Source organism: Cnephaeus nilssonii (genome assembly GCF_951640355.1).
Source record: "Cnephaeus nilssonii genome assembly, chromosome: 17".
Lineage (NCBI taxonomy): Eukaryota > Metazoa > Chordata > Mammalia > Chiroptera > Vespertilionidae > Cnephaeus > Cnephaeus nilssonii.
The window spans coordinates 41,201,833-41,222,999 of record NC_137088.1 but is presented as its reverse complement, the minus strand read 5'-3'; the positions used below and the strand labels follow the sequence as shown (position 1 = coordinate 41,222,999).

Below are 21,167 nucleotides of genomic sequence, written 5' to 3'. Positions count from 1 at the left end.
GAGTGTTGTGGCGTCCGAAGGAGGGAAGAGGTTTGAAGGCTGGACTGATGCTCATCCTTTTCTTCTTCTAAAAATAGTCTAGATTTTCTTCCCAAAGACCTCTTAGAGCATTTTGAACCTTTTCTACCCTTAAAGTTTTTTTTTTTTAATTTCCAATTATGGCTGACACAATATTACATTAGTTTCAGGTATACAACATAGTGGTTAGACATTTATGTAACTTACAAAGTGATCCCCCCAATAAAGTACCCATCTAACACCATACAGAGTTATTATAATACTAGAGTCCCGGTGCACGAAATTCGTGCATGGGTGGGGGGTGTTTCCTCAGCCCATCTTGCACCCTCTCCAATCCGGGACCCCTTGGGGGATGTCCGACTGCCGGCAGTCGGACATCCCTCTCACAATCCTGGACCACTGGCTCCTATTCGCTCACCTGCCTGCCTGCCTCGTCGCCCCTAACTGTCCCCCCCCCGCTGCTGGCCTGATCGCCTCTCATTGCCTCTGCGTGCTGGCCTGGTTGCCCCCAACTGCCCCCTGCTGCCAGCCAGGTTGCCCCCAACTGCCCCCTCCCTACTGGCCTGGTCACTCCTAACTGCCCCCTCCCCTCCAGACTGGTCACCCCTTACTGCCCCCCCTGCCAGCCTGGTCGCCCCCAACTGTCTCCCCCCCCCCCCCCCCCCCCCCGCCCCGCCTGCCGGCCTGGTCGCCCTATGCAGCCTGCTTGTTCAGTTGTTTGGTAGTCCCTCACTAACCCCCCTGCAGGCCTGGTCGCCCCACACAGCCTGCTGTTCAGTTATTTGGTAGTCCCTCACTAACCCCCCTGCAGGCCTGGTCGCCCCATGCAGCCTGCTTGTTCAGTCATTTGGTCGTCCCTCGCTAACCCGCCTGCTGGCCTGGTCATAGGCAGCCATCTTGTGAGAGCGTGAGGGTCAATTTGCATACTACCCCCTTATTATATAGGATTATTGTTATATTTCCTATGCTGATTTCTACATCCCTATTACTGTTTTATAACTGGTAATTTGTACTTCTTAATCCCTTCAAAGTGAAGGAATTTTTCCTACTCTTAACTATACAGTTTTGACTTATCAAGTAAACTTGCTTTTCTGTCAGATAGCCTTTGTGTTTAAAATGTAGAGAGTAGGAGTGCCTCCTGTGGTTTTATTCCTGAATAATGTTTTTCAGGGAAGAAAATGATAGGATTAGGTTATTTACCAGAAATTGGACAGGTCCATTATTTTAATTAACTAAGGGGTAGTATTCAGTTATATATGAGTATAAAATTAATGTGAAAATACTATGTTCTTATTCCCTCTTGGTGTTTGCATTTCAGGACAAACAAGTGATTGGTACACATTCATTCTCTGTAAATATGAAATTGGAAGCTGTGGATCCCTGGTCTCCTTTTGGGATCTCTCCTGCTACAGTTGTTAAGGTAAAATGGGGGCAACTTTCTTGGTAAGAATTCCTGTCAGGGTGACTGGTTTAGGAAATTAATAGTACCGTATTTTCCGGCGTGTAAGACGACCCCCAACTTTTCCAGTTAAAATATAGAGTTTGGGATATACCCGCCCTATAAGATGACACCCGGTTTATAAGACGACCCTGACTTTTGAGAAGATTTTTCTGGGTTAAAAAGTCGTCTTATACGCCGGAAAATACAGTATTTGGTTTCAGGCTCTCCTAATCCAACCTCTTCTACTGCCCACTTCTCTATGGCCTATTCCTTCTTTGGAGGTTGGTTGCCCCAGCGAACCAAAGCGCGGGCACCAGAGTGGAGGGGCATGTTTTGGGGGCAGGCCTGCCTGTAGTAGAGGAGATTCAGCCGGCAGGTGAGCCATGGTACCCGAAAAGCCTGGAGGCGCGGTGTCACTGTGTCCAGCAGGTGCAGGAGATGTGTGGGCAGCGGGTGATCAGTGTCACAGGATCTGCCACTTGGATTGCCCAGCCATGGTTTCCAGGTTCCGACTTTAATCTTTTGAAAGACTGACAAAAGCAAGGCTCTTGTTAGGAGTAGCCACAAGAACTGGGCAGGTGTCAAGGCCCAGTTTCTCAGTTACTAGACCTGGGGCATAAAGGAGAGAATTTCAGTTGAAAAGCCCCATTTACTGAAAGAAAAACCAAACGTCGTGCACAACTAGAGGAATAGTTGCTTTGATGCTGAGACATCCAACCTGTTAAGATTTAACCCTTTGTACTCGCTTGCTTTTTTCTCGAGCTGCTACCGATGCTAACCGTGTCGAGTCACACTCAACATCCGAGTGCAAAAGGTTAAAGTTTCTTTGCCTTGGAAAAAGAATCATTCTTAGAATGGGGAGGAATTCTGACCCTGCAATGGGGTCAGAAGACCGTAACTAGAGTCTAAAGGCTGTAGGTTGGTAAGGAGCCAGAGGAGGTTCATGCAACCTCTTTGACATTTGAAACTAGGCTAGGATCTGAAAATCGAATATACAGTCCAATTGACTCCTCAGTAAGCCTACACTAAATTTTCTTTGGAACCATAATACTAAGATTTGAATCCAGGTTCTGCTAGTTCCTGCTTGCTCCTGGCTATGTAACACGGGTCAAGTTATTTAACCTCTTTTCTTTTTTGGAGGGGGGGATTGTTGTTAATCCTCACCTGAGGATATTTTTTCCATTAATTTTTAGAGAGAGGGGAGGGAAGCAAGGGAGAGGGGGAGAGAGAGAGAGAAGGGGGGGGGGGAGGGAGAGAGAGAGAAACATCAGTGTGAGAGAGACATATCAATTGGTTGCCTGCCGCATGCTCCCTGACTGGGGCTAGGGAACAAATCTGCAACCCAGATATGTGCCTTTGACCAGGAATCGAACCTTTGGTGTGCTGGCTAATGCTCTGACTACTGAGACACATGGCTTAACCTGTTTTTAAACTTAGTTTATCTGCAAAATGGAGTTGATAATAGTGCCTACCTTGTTAAGATTGTCAGGAAGATTAAAACTGATTAATACAGGGAAAGTATTCAATTAAAATAGTGTCTGACACAGAGAAAACATTTATTGAATAAGTAGTAGTATTAATACCCATTGTAGTTAAGAACTTTTTTTTTTAATCATCATCCAAGAACATGTTTTCATTGATTTTTAGAGAGAGAGAGGAAACATCAATCTGTTGCCTTCTGTATGCACCCGACCAGGATCGACCCTGCAACCTGGGTGTGTACCCTGACCAGGAATTGAACATGCAACCTTTTTGGTATATGGGACAATGCTCCAACCAACCGAGCCACCTGGCCAGGGCATAGCTATGTACTTTTGTAACATGTTCAGTTGTGCCAAGGAAATGACTGTGTGTGTGTGTGTGTGTGTGTGTGTGTGTACATGTGCGCATGCACATGCATGCGTGCATGGGTATATACACATAAAACTATTCATCTATTTTATCATTGTATGTACAGGTTTTTGACGAGAAGTACTTTCTGGTGGAAATGGATGATTTGCGATCAGAGAATCATGCAAGGCGATCCTTTGTGTGTCATGTCGACAGTCCTGGTATTTTCCCTGTGCAGTGGAGTCTGAAGAATGGTTTACACATCACACCCCCTCCTGGTATTCATTCGTTCTGTTCTGAATTGTTTATCAGGAACTTTCCTTTAAAATGAGATTTATCAGATACATTACCTGGATCTCTTGTCCCTTTCTCTCTTTATGCCCCAGGCTATCCTTAACATTTCGGAGCCCAGGACAAGTATAAATGAAGGCCTAGGTTCCATATATTTAATATTTGAAAGTTATAAATTGTTAAGCTACTAAATGAAGTCTGTTCTGTCCTACCTTGACAAATGCATCTTCATGACAACCTGGGGTTCAATGTGGGTTCCTTAGTTCCTTCCATCTTGTTTCTGTTGGGAGGTCACAGAAGAGTGGGAATAGTTTGTACAGTGGATGTTGGGAGCTGACTTATGAGGAGAGATGTGATGAGAGCCAGAGCTAAGGAGGTAGATTACTGGTGATTTTTAGGTATCTGGGCCTTATCTTAGAGGAAGACTGTACAGATTCCAGAGAGAGGTTTATGGTCAAGAGTAGGATATAGAGCGGTTGTACATAGGAAAGTAGCAGCTCATGTTCTGGTGTTTGCAGCTTTGCAAAATATAATCTTTGACCCTTTAATCAAAACATAAATATGACTTCGTTGAGCTTGAATGAAATTTTTAAATTTTTTAACTTGGAATATTTGGAAGTGTCAGACATTTCTCTGACTTTTCTATCAGCAAACGAGATTGGTTGGCAGACTCTGCATCTTTTTTTAGTAGGCTTCTAGTGAAGTCCAGTTAAATGCTGACTGCTTGGGCATGGGGCTGGGAGTGCCCTGCGTGTGAGCAGGAGTCAGGAACTCAGAACTTTTGCCTTCCATTCAGTTTCTTTCATCCAGCAAACATTTATGGAATGTTTGCTATGAACCAGCATTGCCTTGTCACTAGGGGGTACAACACATTTCCTTCAAGGAGCAAGAGGGTGAACAGGAACAGAGCCTCCCAGGTCCCCTTCGTCAGTGGACAGAATGGGAGAGCCTGCCTGGTGGGGATGGGGTGAGGGGCACATCTGTAAGAGCAAGTTCTTGTTTTTCAGGAAGGCTCTGTGCATCCCAAGTTCTTTATCCTGCCTGCTGACTTTCGTGAAAAGGAAAACCCATGATGAAAGCTATTGGAACTTTCAGCATTGTTATAGACAACTCAACTGTCTTTGTAAATAGAAGGAAGTAGTGGAATATCTCATTGAAAATGGCAGATAATTTACTGTGGAATTGAGGTGGAGGCAGAGGTGGAACATGATACCAATCTCTTCTGTTGGGCAGAAGAGGTGATTGCAGGGGCTGTTTGGCTGTAGGACTGGCATAGTCTTGAGTAGCTTGCTTTGTACCTGTGAGATATAAGCTCTGCAGAGCCAAGAGACCTCAGCACAGCAGGCGCAGCCCAGCTCCTTGCACACAGATGCAGACACTTCTACTCGGAACCTGGTAGATTTAAGTGGAGAGTTAAGTTCAACTATTTTTCTAAAATGAATTCATGAGTCAGGTTATAAGAGCATTGAAATTCTGTAGGGCATGAATCATAGTCAAGAGTATCATATTCGTAGGAGCTAAGATATGTTTAAGGAAATAGCTTTATGATAGGAAAAAGTCTTCACTGATTAAGTAGTACTGCTGTCTCTCCTTTAGAGCCTGAGTCATAATAGGATTGATAATAAGATGAGATTTATTGGTAGAAATCAAATCCAATTATAACTGTCTTAAAATTTTTTTGTAAATTGCCAGTAATTAATCATATAAAATATTGTTCAAAATAAATGCCTAGTTTGAAATTAAAAGTTTAAAAATTTATCCAAAGAATTGTATTGTCATGTAGTTTGATCACATTTGTTCTGTTTTATAAAATTAACAATGCTTTGGGTTTATAAGGTGTTTTACCCCCATCTCTAGAATAATCAGAATCCCCAAATTAGCAAAATTAGAAGTTGTGTGTGTATGTTTGGCAGAGCAATAAAGCCAGGCATGCTTTTGTGATGTGAATCATTGTTTTTGTTTGTTTCTTTGTTTGTTTTTAATTATTATTTAAGGTATTACATATGTCTCCTTTTTCCCCCATCATCCCTTCCCCGGCCACGCCCACCCCCCAGGATATGTCCTCACAGCCCCCGTGTCCATGTCCATTGGTTATGCTTATATGCATGCATACAAGTCCTTTGGTTGATCTCTTACTTCCCCATCCCCTCCCCTGCCTTTCCTCTGAGGTTTGACAGTCTGTTCAGTGCTTCTCTGTCTCTGGATCTATTTTTGTTCATCAGTTTATGTTGTTTGTTATATTCCACAAATGAGTGAGATCATGTGATATTTATCTTCTCCGACTGGCATTGTTCTCTTGTCTCTGCCTAGGCTACCCTGGCCAGGACTTTGATTGGGCCGACTACCTCAAACAGTGTGGTGCTGAAGCTGCTCCCCAGAGGTGCTTCCCTGAGGTGAGAACCCCGGACCCGACCTCTCGACCCCTCGCAGCCACTGCTTCCTGTGCTGTTTATGATGAGTACTCTGAAGTCAGCCCTCTCACTCAACCCGAATAAGCATCTTGTTGATTGTAATCAAATGGTCCAAGGAAAAATCCATTCACTGCAGAAGCTAATTTGTTAATTTAATTATTTAAAGTTTATCAGTTTTATTTTTTATTAACTGAAATGTGAATTTAAAATTGTAGTTCATAATGATTTTTGATGGTTTAATAATATGAGATAAATATTAAGTGGAAAAAATTGTTAAACTTATTTAAAACTACTCTCAAAATAATTATGTTATTATTAACATGATAATAAATAATTTATTTATCAAAATAAAACCATGCACATGGCTTACAAAGCCAAACAGCAGTAAAAAGCTTTGAACGTAAAACAACAGTTCTCGCCCTAACCAGTTTGGCTCAGTGGATAGAGCATTGGCCTGCGGACTGAAGGGTCCCAGGTTCAATTCCGGTCAAGGGCATGTACCTTGGTTGCAGGCACATCCCCAGTAGTGGGTGTGTAGGAGGCAGCTGATCGATGTTTCTAACTCTATCCCTCTCCCTTCCTCTCTGCAAAAAAATCAATAAAATATATATATTTTTTATATAAGGAAAACCCACACAACAGTTCTCTGTCCTGTCCCTTTCCAATATCCCTTCCCATAGGAGTCACTTCTACTCTTCTTACTGTTGTTCTGATAGTTACCCTTCTCATTTCTAAAATAACAGGCTGTTTTTTGAATCATTCATTTTAAACATGTCTATTGGTTCTACATTATAGTAAATGAACATTTAGCTATTTTATATTACCTTTCTCCTCTGTCTTACCCCCACCTCTTCTTTCTATTAAAGTTATATTATAATTTTTGGTTCAATGTGAATTAAGTATTTATATTATCATGTGCATTCCGATATTATTCATAGCTTAGTACTGCAATATTTTATGATTGGTTCCTTCTTTAATTGCCTTGTTTTTCATAGCTTAATTTTCTTTGTTTTTTTGCTAGTTTTCCCCACACCTTCCAGTAGCCTGCCATAACTATTTCCACAAAGGCAATCACATTAGGAGATCTGTCATTCCCCCACTTTATGAAACAATTTATTTGAGAGATGGGAAAGACATGAATAATATATGCAGATGTTCCCTTATCTGACTCTGTCAGACAGATAATTAGTGGGTTAATTGAAAGTCAGATAAATCAGGGAATCATTTTTTTTGATGAAGCAGACTTTTAATTTAAGATGTATAAATATGCATTCATTTGTTTATCTTTTGGTAAGGCTTTTCCTTTGAGTATAGATTGTCAACAAGTGTTCCCTCGAGTGTTTTCTTGCATGAACTACACCTAACATAAACTCTGATTTTCAGTAAAATGACAACTTTGTTACTTTGAAACAATTTGAATGTAAAATTCTTATGCAACCAGACACTTTTGCAGGTGTTTCTTTCTAGTTAAAGGATTTTGTTATTGTTGCTGCTGTTGTTGCTTTAGGGTAGAGAGGTTAAAATATATTATCTCCTCTAGCTGTGTTTTCTTTTTCTCATATACATGCCATTCTAACACCCTGATATAGGAAATCTGTCTTATCTAATATTTTTCTTAGAGATATCCCTCTTAGCAACCTCCATTCTCTCTCCCTGGATGGGTTGCTCTCTAGGCTTGCAGTGTAGTTTTAATCCTGGAAACTGCCCTTCAGTGCCACCCAAGGAATTGACTCTCCACTTTCTGTTTTGTGTAGCTTGTGGCCTCCTCTTTCTTGGTTTACTCCCTTGTTTTGATGGAGCCTGTCTCTCAGTAGCTTCCTGAAATGTGATGTAAGGGAGGTAAATTTGTATAGGCTTTGCATTTTTGAAAATATCTTCATTCTGCTAATTTGATTGATTGTTTGGCTCAATGTGGAATTTTGAGTCAGAAGTTATTTTACTTAAGAGTTTTGAAAATATTACTTAGTTGTTTTCTACCTTCCAGTGTTGCTCTACCTTTGAGGCAAGTTGAAAGCCATTCTTTTTCTTGATCTTTCATAGATGGCCTGCCTTTTCCTTCCTCCTGGAAGGTTATAGACTCTCTCACCACGTTTCCCAGTGACGAGCTACGGGTGGCCTCTCTTCATTCACATGCTGGCTATTCAGTGAGCACCTTCTCTCTGGACATTCGTACCTCTCTGTGGGGAGGTTCTCTTGAATGTCTTCTTTGATTTCCTTCCATTTCTCTATTTTCTTTTTCTAGGATTTTTGAATTTGTATATTGGGGTTCTGGATGAGACCTCTGCTTTTCTTGTTTTCCATTTTTTAGTCTTTTTGCTTTGCTTGCTGCAAGATTTCCTAAACTTTATCTTTCAACCCTTCTTTTCATTATTAATTAATTTTGAGAGAGAGAGAGAGAGATAAACATTGATTTGATGTGCCCTGACCAGAGATCAAACCTGAAAACTTGGTGTTATTGGGTTGATGCTCTAACCCAGTGGTCGGCAAACTCATTAGTCAACAGAGCCAAATATCAACAGTACAATGATTGAAATTTCTTTTGAGAGCCAAATTTTTAAAACTTAAACTTCTTCTAACGCCACTTCTTCAAAATAGACTCTCCCCAGTCCATGGTATTTTGTGGAAAAGCCACACTCAAGGGGCCAAAGAGCCGCATGTGGCTCGCGAGCCGCAGTTTGCCGACCACGGCTCTAACCAACTGAGTGACCTGGTCAGGGCTTTCATACCTTCTTTTGAGTTTTCAATTTTTAATATCATAGTTTTGATATCCAGAACTATTTCTGTTCTGAGCATTTGGTTTTAATAGCATATTACTCTTGTTTTAAGGATGCAGTAGTTTTTCTTTTTTTAATTTATTGATTTCAAAGAGGAAGGGAGAGGGAGAGAGAGAGAGAAACATCAGTGATAAGAGAGAATCATTGATTGGCTGCCTGCGGCATGCCCCCTACTGGGGATCGAGCCTGCAACCCAGGCATGTACCCTGACCTGGAATCGAACTGTGACCTTCTTGTTCATAGTTCAGTGCTCAACCACGGAGCCAGGCATGATAGTTTTTCTTGTCAGAGGATGTTAATTATCCCTTCCTTTTGGGAAGGTTTCTTCTCACTTGATCTGTTTTTTCCAAATTGCTTGCTTTGTTTGTCTTGGTCTCTAGCTTTCATATCTTTAGTGCCTTGTAATTCTTGGTTGGTTGCTTATATTTAAGAATGGGAGACTAAAAGAAAAAGCTGACTGGGAGCTCTGAGTGTGTTGGTGGGGCTTGTCAACCTTGAACTTCCCTATAGGGTGGATCTGGCTGGTCATTTGTTGGGGACACCTAATCCATATTTTTATGTGTTTCTTCTTGGGCTTATCATGTTGCCATAAGAAGTTTCTTCTAGTCCCTTGCCTGGAGAGTAGAGGCAAGGGCTGGGTCTCTCACATTCCATATGCAAATCCTGTTTTGGGCACTGCATGCATTCCTTCACCAGTTCCTGTGTCCTCCTGCTCAGGGGTCTCGTGTGTTACCCTCTCTGGAGGGTAAATTTCATCTTATGTAGGGGAGTGGAAGGGACAGTTGTCCTGAGCTGTGGCGTGGAGGAGCTGATGGCATGACCCAAAGTTCAACAAATCTCTTTGTTTTACCTATTTCTCTTCCAACACTAATTTCCCCCTACCTGCTGCTGCCAATTTTTAGCTTTCTTCACTGTCAGCTTAGATTTACTTTTCTTTAATCTGCTGAGTTAGTTCTAGACCCTATTCTGAATTTTAGCTTATAGAATGTTGTCTCCTTTCTTGTTTATCCTAGCAGGTTTATGTCTTAAAAAATCACATAACAAAACCCTTTGATTTTAGTGAGTTGTCAAAAGAAAGAGAAAACAATCAAATACAGTTCAGTTCTTTATTTTGACCCAGAAGTTGCACGTTTTTAAGACATACATTTGAAATCACCCTTTCCCTTTATTCATAAGCATTATTCATCCTGACTGCCTTTTATGATACACATAGTGGTAGGAACCAGACAGTTTATTGTATGATGGGGTCCTTTATGGGAGGATCAGCGAACCAATAGTGGTGAGAAGCCATTTGATTCAGGCACAGAGCCTTAGGTATTTTATTTTATGGAAACATCATACTGACCCAGTGAGATAGGTGTTCTCAATTTCATCTGACATAAGAGGAAATTGAGTCAAAGGAAGTTATGTAACTTGAGCAAGGTCACAAAGCAAGCAGTAATGCAGGTATATCTGACTTCAGAGACTGCCCATAACACCAAAAAGAAAGACATTTTCCCGTTACTTCATTAGAAAACAAAACAAAGCAAAATAGACTTATAGCCTTAAAGTATTACTCTAGGATTAACTCTCAGAGGTCTCTCAGATTAGCTCATGAGTTAATATTTAGTATGTGTTGGACTTACCTTCTAGTCAGTTTCTGAGCACGAATTTAAGGAGCACATGAAGCTTGAGGCGGTGAACCCCCTGCTCCCCGAGGAAGTGTGCGTGGCCACCATCAGCGCCGTGCGCGGCTCCTACCTGTGGCTCCAGCTGGAGGGTGAGTGCCAGTGCCCCGAGAAGCCTTCGGGGCCACTCTCCTCCGCCTTTTCTGTTCACCCCTGTAACGTGGTTTGTTAAACTTAATCGATTAGCTAAAGAGGACTCTTGTTCAGACTTCTAATTTATAATTGCGATCCTAAGGTAAGCGTTTCTTTTCTTGTTCTTGCCTTTCAAATTTTAAGAAATGAATGTAAATAAAAAGCCTTTACTAGAGTCCCTTGTTTTCTTGAAGGGGAAAGAATAAGTCAAATAGCATATATTTTTATTTGACCAAAATATATGGGCACGTGCATTAACAACTAGCTCATTCAAGAGATGATATTTTGGCTGTCCTCATCCATTAGGACCAAAAAATATGTAAGTTAAAAGAGATATATTATACTAAAAGTAATAGTCAACAGTTGGACAGGTTTGTAGACAGAGGCACAGGGCACGTACTCAGCTCTGCAGTTATTGTGTGTGGCCTGGGTTTCGTTTTTATTCGGCTGCCAAATAGACTCAGTACTTTCTGTTTCCAGTTTGTAGAACTGGCATTTGGTACAGATATCAAGGACAGTGTTGAATATAAACTATTTTTTTAACCCCAGCTGAGCAACTTACCTACGTCACTTCCTGATTCGAATTCACTGATTTACCTTTGGCTTGTCCCATGTGCCACAACTGATGTTGAATAGAATTGTCACTTTTGCCACTTTCCAATTATTTCTTGGAGTTGACTGATATTTGTCAACCATCTGAATGATACCGCTGGTAGTTTCAGTTGCTTATTTGCTATTCTTTTTTTTTTTTTTTTTTTTTTGCTATTCTTTAAGGATCACCTATATATTCACCACCCATTTAAGTCTTTATATAGCTATGCATGAGGTTAACTTTTTTTCCTTAATGTTTGTCACATGTGAAAAAGTATGACTTATGTATGAAAGGAATTTGTTTAAGAGTCTTTGTGTCTGTATACACAGTAGAACATTGATTGTCTAGAAAGTGGTTTATGAAAAAGGGTATTCAGTGGCCTAAACATTTTTTTTAATCTAAGCAGGTTCTAAGAAGCCTATACCTGAATGTATAGTGAGTGTGGAATCCATGGATATATTTCCTTTGGGCTGGTGTGAAACCAATGGCCATCCCCTCAGCACTCCTCGTCGAGCACGAGGTACCTGTCTTTCTGGGCCAGAGGGTTGGTTGTTAAATAATCTGTTGTGTGGCTGCTACCAATTAGGATGAATCTGGACATTTCAGAGAAAAGCAAAATGATATTCTGGATATCTGTTTATGTATAGGAAATTGTTTATTGTAACAAACATTTATCATCTTACTGTTTCTATGGGTCAGGAATCTGGGCACAACTTAGAGGGTCCTCCGGGTCCGTCTCTCACGGCTGCAATCGAGGTGCCAGTCAGGGCTGCCGTCACCGCAGGCCCGACTCGGGGAGGACCTGCTCCCAAGTTGACACAGAGGAGTGTTGGCAGGAACTCATTTCCTCGTGGACTATTGGACCGAGGACCCCCGTTTCTTGCTGGCTGTTGGCTGGTGGTTTTCCTCAGTTTCTTGCCAGGTGGCCCTCTTTCTAGGGGAGCTCACACCATGGCAGTAGGGTATGATCAGCCAACAAGTGAGAGAGCAAGAGAGGTTGAGCAAGATGGAAGCCGGAGTATTTCTGTAACCTGATGCTAAAGTGACCCACTCCTCACCCCCTTTTAAATTAGCTTTATTGAGATACCACTTATATAACATAAAATTTGCTCTTTTAAAGTATAGCAGGTCCTCAAATAACGTGGTTTGTTCAACATCATTTCATTACAGAATTGATGAGATGCCATAAGAACTTAACTCTTGTTTATATCAATTAGCCTGTGGTGAAATTGGTTTTGCTATATGTCATTTTGCTTGAAGTCATAGAATCTATTGAAGATGTTAAGTGAGAACTTACTGTATACAGTTCAGTGGTTTTTAGTATATTCACAGAGTTTTGCCACTGTCACCACAGTCAATCTGAGAACATTTCATCATCAAAAGAAAACCACATTCCTTAGCAATCACCTCTTTGCCTCCTGCCCTGCAGTCCTAGCCATTCTCAATAGATTTGCCTGTTCTGGACAGTTCCTGTGAATGAAATCGTACACTATATGGTCTTTTGTGACTGCTTCTTTTAGTATACAGAGTTTATTCATGTTTTAGTATGTATCAATCCTTCATTTGTTTATATTTCTGAATAATATTCCATTGTTGTACCACATTTTGTTAATCCATGCACCAGTTGATAGATATTTGGATTGTTTTCATTCTTTAAGCTATTATGAATAATGAACATTTTTGTACAGATTTTTATGTGGATGGAGGTTTTCATTTCACTTGAGAATAGCACTCTGTGTGTAACACTGACAGGCTGTTTTCCAAAGCAGCTGCGCCATTTACATTTACAGCAACGGTGAGGGTTCCACTCTCTTCATATTCTCCCAACACGTATTTTCTGCGGATTTTTGTTTGCTATTTATAATAGCCATCCTGGTAGGTGTGGGGATGGCATCTTAACTGTGGTCTCGATTTGCCTTTCCCTAATGACTAGTTATGTGGAGCATTTTCTCATGTGCTTATTGGTCATTAGTGTATCTTCTTTGGAAAAATGTCTGTTCAAATAATTTGCCCATTTTTAATTGTGTGTTTTTTTTTATTGTTGAGTTGTAGGATTTTGTTACATATTCTAGATATTCTTTATCAGAAATATTACTTGCAAATATTTTCTCCCATTCTGTGGGTTGCCTTTACTTCTCTTGATAGTGTCCTTTGGTGCACAAAACTTTTTAATTTTGATGTAGTGCAACTTATTTTTTCTTTTGCTGCCTGTGCTTCTGTTGTCATAACCAAGAAATCACTGCCAAATCCAATGACATGAATATTTCCCTCTATGTTTTCTTCTAAGAGTGTTATAGTTTTACCTCTGAAGTTTAGGTCTTTGATCCATGTGGAGTTACTTTTTATATGTGGTGTAAGGTAGAGGTCCAACTTCATTAATGTGGATATTCAGCTTTCCCAGCACCACTGGTTGAAAAGACTAATTTCCATACTGTGTGTGTTGGCACCCTTGTCAAAACTAGTTTTTATTTTGAATATCTATTCCTGCTATAAAAATATTCATGGGAGTTGATTGACCCAGGGAACCTTAATTTTGGTCTTTGTTTAAAGACCCAGAAACTGTGCTTTAGTCTAGCTATTCAGACACATCAGCACTTATTTATAGTACTTGCTAGTTATATATACATATAGGATTCAAATATGCTAATGTTATGTTAATACATATGTAACTTTTCCTCTGTCTTATTTTTTTCTTGACATACACATTATTTTTTTCTTCTTACAGTCCACAAACAAAGGAAAATTGCCGTGGTTCAGCCTGAAAAACAGTAAGTAATATAATAGTATGTTTGAACAGTTGATATTAGAAAGTTAGAATTTCTAGAAAAAGAAATAATTAAGAGTATATCTCTTTACGTGTTAATTTCTCAGATGGAAGCATAATCCTTTAATTCAGCTTTTGATAGTTTACATACTTCTCCTTACAGTTTATACATTTCCTAAAATGGCATTATATACAGAAGGGTAAAATCCACTCTCAAGATGTTCCCCAAATTGAGTTTTCTTTGGCTTTGAGAGCTGGGAGGCATTTGAATAAGAGAGAAAATAGAGTCTCCATGCTGGGATTTATTAAGGAAGAGCAGAAATTGTAAAGTAGGCTGTAATTTGTGACAGTGGAACACTGGCGCTGGAAGACAGTCGGAAGGGAGAGGTGTGTGAAAGGAGTGCCTTTGTGTCCCGTCAGGAGGCTCTCCGTAGCACATCTGCCTACGCAGCTTCAGAGAAGCGGCTGGTCAGTGTTGCCTTAAAAATGTAAGGGTTTCTGTGTGTACGTGTGTTGTTTTTAAATACTGGGTTTTCAGTTTTGTATTAGTTTGCTCAGGTCACCGTAACAAAATGCCACAGACTGGGTGGCTTAGGCAAATTTACTTCTCACAGTTCTGCAGTCTGGGGAGTCCGAGATCAATTTGGTTCCTGGTCAGAGCTCTCTTCCTCGCTGGCAGACTTTTTCACGGGGTCTTCACATGGAAAGGATGGAGAGGGAAGCAGATCCTTCTCTCTTCCTCTTCTTATAAGGCCACCAATCCTATTGGATTAGAGCCCGACCATTTTACCTCCTAAAAGCCCTGTCTCCAAATACAGGCACATTGAGGATTAGGTCTTTGACATGGATTGTAAAGGGACACAATTTGGTTATAGCAAATCCTATAAAATTTATATCTGCTTTTGTGGCTATGTGAGTAATAAAACTGACACTAGAAGTAGGAAGGCCACAGAGTTCTAATCTAGGTAGTGATATCAGTGACAAAAATCTGGCCTTGGATTTTTCCTTGACTTAGTTGTCGAGACTGATCCAAAGTTTTAGTCAGGGAGTATTCTAAGAAGATAAATTAGTCTTTTCAGTGATTGCTGCAAATACAGTAATTCTCTTTTTTAATAATATAATTTGTCTTTAATTTTTAAACTGATGGAAGAAAACAGACTCTATATTAAAAATGTTTCTGTTCTTTGACAATTAAAAACAACAAATAGTCTACTTGCGTTTTCAGAATCCCAGAAGGAATTCTATGATTGTTGCTAATACGAATGGAAGTTTGTTTGAACGTGCAGTATCCTCTGCCTGTAGACCGTTGGCTCCCTAGGCTGTGTACAGTTGCCAAGGAAGCACCTTCTGTTACAGATTTTGCAATCTGCCACCTTTGCTTTCTTTTTAGTCTGAAAGGAAACTAACCCTCACACTTTACTGACTTTACAGATTATCTTACTATTTTGTTGTGTTTTATTGACTCAGAATGCCATCCTCGAGGACTGTCCATGAGGGCCTGAAGAGTCGGGAACTGAACTCCACAGACTCTGGTATGAGTTAGTGCATGCAGTCGTAGGGAAAGAGGACCTTTTTTTTTTTTAACGGACTGTATTTAAAAATAAACAATACATTTGATTTACGCAATGTAGCTTCAGAGGGGTCTCTTAATTGTGATTTTTGTCTTAAGATATAATTATTAACAATGATCTTTAGGCTGACATCTTTGTTCATTTACAATGTTACAGAATTAAGACATTAATATCTCCCACATGAACACAGTCAAGTTTGGGTTTTGTGATAGGTCAGCTTACCTTGGGAAAGGAGTCTTAAGACTGATCACTTACTGGGTGCCAAGGGCTCCGGAGGTCAATATTATTATCCCCAAGTTTAGATAAAGAAACAGGCTTGCCCTGATTGGTTTGGCTCAGTAGATAGAGCATTGGGCTGTGGACTGAAAGGTCCCAGGTTCAATTCCAGTCAGGGGCATGTACCTTGGTTGTAGGCTCGATCCCCAGTAGGGGGTGTGCAGGAGGCAGCTGATTGATGTTTCTAACTCTCTATCCCTCTCCCTTCCTCTCTGTAAAAAGTCAATAAAAAAAAAAGAAAAAAGAAACAGGCTTTCCAGGCAGTGCTCTTTCTTAAGTGGGGTGGTTGCGAGGTGAGTGTTTATTCTTCTCTAAACCCTTGTATGATATGCACAGTCTGTATATATGTATTTCACAATTAAAAAAGCACTGGCAAAACAGGTTGTCCCAGAGGCGATACCTGACCAATGAGACAAGGCTCTTTTCGGAGGCCAGCAATCTCTCCCGGAACTACTCTTGCCTCCCCCTGTGCTCGTTGTGTTACGCTTAGCATCTTGGCTGTGTGTCTTCTAGCACAGTTTGGGCATCTGGATAGTAGGTAGTAAATGCCTAGAAAAGAAAAGAAACCAAAGCTTAGAGAGATCATACAGTTTGAGTAGAAGGGTCAGGAATGGAACTCAGATCTTTCTCAAGTTCAAAACCTGCATTTTTTTGGTCTCTTCTACCCACTGCCTTTTCATTATATCATTTATACATAAGAGGATCAGGGCTGTGTAACTCATTTTTGATGTATTACTATGCCTACGGAAACTACAGAATTGAGACATTAATATCTCTCACATGACAGTAGTCAAGTTTGGGGTTTGTGATAGGTCAGGTTACCTTGGAAAAGGAGTCTGAGACTGATATTTATATGAAGGAGTTTTATTGGGGAGTACTTTTGGGAACAACTCCTTGGAGGGGTAAAGGAAGCAGGCCTGGGCAGAGGGAGAAGTTGAGCCACATTCAGAGTAACAATTCCGGTCCCACAGGGAGCCTTGGCACTGCTCGAGCCACTCAGACTCGTCCCTAACCGACGCAGTTCCTGGGACTAGGCTGCTGCCGCCTCTCCACCTCACAAAGGGTGGCGTCTTCGGCAGGGTGGCTCTCTAGTGAGGGAGGCCTAGACTGAGTGAGGGTAATTCCAGGATAGACTTCAGCCCAGAGCTATAAACTGTCCACATTCCCAGCAGCAGCAAGCGTAAGTGCCTTAATCCTGAAAGGGGGGATCTGGGTGGTAGAGTTCACATGCAGAAGTGGACACCGACATACTGACCGTGTGCCAAGACTGCGTTCTTAGTAGCATTATGTACTGCAGGGTCCTGCTGACAGTGGGCAGTGCACACATATCTCCTTCCTTAACGTTGGCTAACAGCATCCATCAGAAAAGCTTCTCGCTGTTTGATATAAAATGAAGATGTTTTAGTGTCTTTGAATTTTTTACATTCAGTCGCTGAATTGCCAATTACTATGAGGGGATTTTTAAAAAGTACTAAATTGAAGTACAGTATTCATATATAAAAATGGTTGAAGAGAGGGGTTTCTAGGCCCAGTTATACCCCACGGTACTGAAAGAATTAGAGATGTGACCGCAGTGTACTTTCAGCCCTCTGAGAAATCCCAGAAATGGGAGGACACCCACATCATAAAGGCTGCCGTTATAGTAGTGTGGTGCTTTTAAGGGGATGAAATGGGGTTCTGGATAGTATTCACCATCACCCCCTGGAAATATTCCAGAGTCCATTATGGAATAGTTGGTTGTCAGGAATCATGGGTTCTGGAAGAAATCTTCCACTTCCTTGACTGATAGAAGTATAAGGCTCTAGAACAGTGTCACTAACCCAGGAGTTAATCTGCACGTAATTTAGGACGTTGTCTGATTTTAGCAGTGATAAGCTCTATAATAGAGTTGTTGTAAGTATTTTAAGGGCATTCTCAGATAACATGTTAAACATCAAAATATGTAATTTCTAATATTATATAATGGTATAGATGCTTGTTTTTCCCACAGTAACCCAACTTTGAAAATAGGGGTTGGAAAATGACTGTTCTGAATATTTGTTTTTTTTTCTTTTTCTTTCCCAGTTATGATTAATGGAAAATATTGCTGTCCAAAGATATACTTCAACCACCGTTGCTTCTCAGGGCCATATCTTAATAAAGGAAGAATCGCTGAGCTGCCTCAATGTGTGGGACCTGGAAACTGTGTTCTGGTCCTCAGAGAGGTAAGGTTCTGGCCTAGAGCAAAAGAACTTGGAAACTTCACAGCAGTTTCATAAACGCATTCATGCAAAGATCTCTGCATGCCATGGACGTGACAGCTCTTAGGTTTTATCCTAAGTGATTAACGTTTCTCGTGTTGGACAGTGATGGGCATGACATTATTTCGGCCCCCCGGGACCTCCACCTAAGCGGTCATTCACACAGCAGGCTCACCTCTGTCAGTGTAAAACGTCTCTGTCAGAGCACACATGGGAACGGGGCAAGAGTCGGTGTGAGAATAGTCAGTCTGTGACCGAGAGGCTGTGTGGCATTAATCCGAGACCGGGATACAGCTGCGCGCCTGCTGGACTTGCAGAGCTTCCTGCCTGGATGCCACAGTGCCAGTAACAGATGTGAGGAGCACCGAACTGTTCAGCCCACGGGGTACAATGGCAAGGCAGGGCGGGGAGGCTGGCTCTCGGCCCGACTCCGCCACCCACACGAAGGCTCGGCTGTCCACAAAGTGTCCCGAAGAAATCTAGTTTTCTGAGTATTGTGACTGGGAACGGACTCTGAAGCACATGCTAGAGTAATTTTAAATCATGGTTCCATTCTTTCTGACCGTAACGTTTTAAATATTTCAGAGAGTCTGATTACTCTCTTATTTGCAATTTTGATCAGCTGTCAATATTTTCAATATTACTATTTTGTTAACTAATGTGACTAGAATTAATGTCATAAATGACATGCTAAGGGATAGCAAGGTTCTAATGGTCTGCTTTTCTCCTTCCCAACCCATATTTCTGCTTTGAAAATGGAGCACAGGTCCTCACCTTACTTATCAATGCAGCTTACAAACCCAGCCGTGTCCTTCGGGAGCTGCAGCTGGACAAAGACTCTGTGTGGCATGGATGTGGGGAAGTCCTCAAAGCCAAGTGAGTAGGCCCCTCCGCCTTTATGCGTCTGCATCCTTAGCAGGTCACAGAATCAGTTCTCCAGGGGAACATTAGAGCACGCGGGTTCCGTGGGCAGTGCTTCTTCAGCTATTTGTGGTGAAGGCCCAGGTTTGTTTTCTTGTAAGTTTCCATTCTGTCATGGGCCAACATATAAGATATGCTAAAAGTGAATTGTATGACATTTAAAAGGCATAGAATTCAAGAACAGTTTTCATTGTTACTAGATTTTAGAAACATAGAATTTCTTTTTCAAATTACTGTGCAAGTTCATAAACGTTTACTCTTGTTTTCTGCCCTGAACTTGTCATGGGTGAATGACAGTAGTCAGGTTTCACTGGGCCTCAGACCACACTCTGAGGATACTGCCTGAGGGTAAAGAAAGACAGTGAAAGTCACTTTTCTTTTATTAGTGTAGAAGTTACTATTTGAGAACCTTAAACTTAGGAACAGAAAGCAGGACCCTTATTTTGCCAATTTAAGTAACTCAGCTTTTAGTTGTCATAGCTTACTAGATTGTAAATGTAAGTATATAATATATAACTCCATATTATTTTCAGAGTCTTAAAATATAAAAGACATAGAATATTCTAACAAGCAGAAATATTCTCTATTCTAACAAGCAAATATTAATACACTTGACTTTTCTCTGGATAACCACTAGCCCAATAAACTTGGTGTCTGATGTCTTCCAATGGCAGATACAAAGGAAAGAGTTATCGGGCTACTGTTGAGATAGTGAAAACAGCAGATCGGGTGACTGAATTCTGCCGGCAAACCTGTGTCAAACTGGAATGCTGTCCCAATCTGTTCGGTCCACGGATGGTTCTGGATAAGTGTTCTGAGAACTGCTCTGTACTTACAAAGACCAAATATAGTGAGTCCTGTTTTTCAGATTTGTTAGCTATAGCAGCTGACCATGCCTTATATCTTAGAAAGTTTTTATTTTGCAGACTCACATATAGCAGAGGTATACAAACTTTTCTGTGAAGGGCCAGATAATAAATATCTTAGGCTGTGGGTCATGTGATCTCTGTTGCATATTTTTGTTTTATTTTCACGTTTTTAAAAAAAAACTTTTAAAAATCTAAAAATCATTTTTAGCTTGAGAGTTATACCAAACAGATCATGTGCCAGATTTTGCCAACTTTTATATCTAGCATGTATATAAATTAGCTATTGAAGGTATTAGGATCTGTAATTCATTCATACAATCTGCAAATGTTTATTTTGTGCCTGCTGTGTGCTGCCACTGTGCTAGCACTGGGATATAAGAGTAAAGGAAAAAAAATTCTGTTCTCATTGAGTTTACATTTAAAAAAAATTTTTTTTAATTAAGGTATTATATGTGTACATATCTTACCATTGTCCCCCCCACCCCACACCCATACGAGTTTACATTTTAATGTGCGAGACAGATAAACAAATGAATAAATATAGGGTGGGTAAGCATTGTGGATAAAAATGAAGCAGGATGAGCAAAGTAGGAGAGTTTTCTAAAAGGAAACAACCCGAAGGAAGCCAGAGAGCCAGCTGCACAGATGTAGGGGTAGAGAATGTTCTGGGTAGGGGTAGCAAGAGTACAGGCCTGAGGCAGGAGCATGCTTGGTGTCTGTGAGGAGCAGCAAGGAAGCCACAGTGTTTGGGAGGCATAAATAGTAGGAGGGGTGGTTGCAGATCTCACTCTGAATCATATAATGACACCTGTTCCTTCTCATTGTTTTTCTTCTCTCTTGTGAAACTGCAACAAAAAAGCAAGTGATAAAGGATGAAATTTCCAATTTGGAACTTTTTCAAGGCACTGTTATCCAACTACAAAATTCTGTTCCTAACTTTCCTTAAATTGTACAAGCCCTGATGTCACCTGGGAGAATTAACACAGAGCAGGACTTTATCTTGATAAATTTGAAGATTGCTTTTAGGGCTCTCTCATTCTGTGCCTCCTAAACTTTATCATGCATGCAAATTCCCTGATGATCTTGTTAAAGGGAGGTTCTGACTCATCAGGTGGGTGGGTTTCTGGGACCCAAGTGTCTGCATTTCTAACAGACTCCCAGGTGCTGCTGATACTGTTGATCTAAGGGCCATATTTAGCATGATGAGTTTTACAATCAGGACTTGAATGATAAATCATAGAAGAGTAACCTTCTAGTTTCTGTTTATATTTATTGGATTGTAAATTTCTTAAGGGTAGAGATTGTCTTAGCTTATTGTGTTAGATTCAGCACTTAGTTTAGCAAATTGCCAAAAAAAAAAAAGTTGCAGT

The 21,167-nt window shown here is 40.7% G+C and overlaps 1 protein-coding gene across 4 annotated transcripts in view; it reads left to right on the top strand.

Annotated features, from left to right (window-relative positions):
• Positions 1 to 21,167, top strand: part of SFMBT1 (Scm like with four mbt domains 1) — a 106,413-nt gene that overhangs the window by 73,799 nt on the left and 11,447 nt on the right. For all 4 annotated transcript variants that reach the window (XM_079794714.1, XM_079794715.1, XM_079794713.1 and 1 more), the window contains 10 exons: positions 1,337 to 1,438; positions 3,417 to 3,567; positions 5,891 to 5,973; positions 10,398 to 10,524; positions 11,563 to 11,676; positions 13,882 to 13,924; positions 15,388 to 15,452; positions 17,832 to 17,971; positions 18,774 to 18,883; positions 19,603 to 19,778. In XM_079794714.1, the coding sequence (XP_079650840.1) occupies positions 1,337 to 1,438; positions 3,417 to 3,567; positions 5,891 to 5,973; positions 10,398 to 10,524; positions 11,563 to 11,676; positions 13,882 to 13,924; positions 15,388 to 15,452; positions 17,832 to 17,971; positions 18,774 to 18,883; positions 19,603 to 19,778 (1,111 nt within the window). The remainder of the gene's footprint in view (positions 1 to 1,336; positions 1,439 to 3,416; positions 3,568 to 5,890; positions 5,974 to 10,397; positions 10,525 to 11,562; positions 11,677 to 13,881; positions 13,925 to 15,387; positions 15,453 to 17,831; positions 17,972 to 18,773; positions 18,884 to 19,602; positions 19,779 to 21,167) is intronic.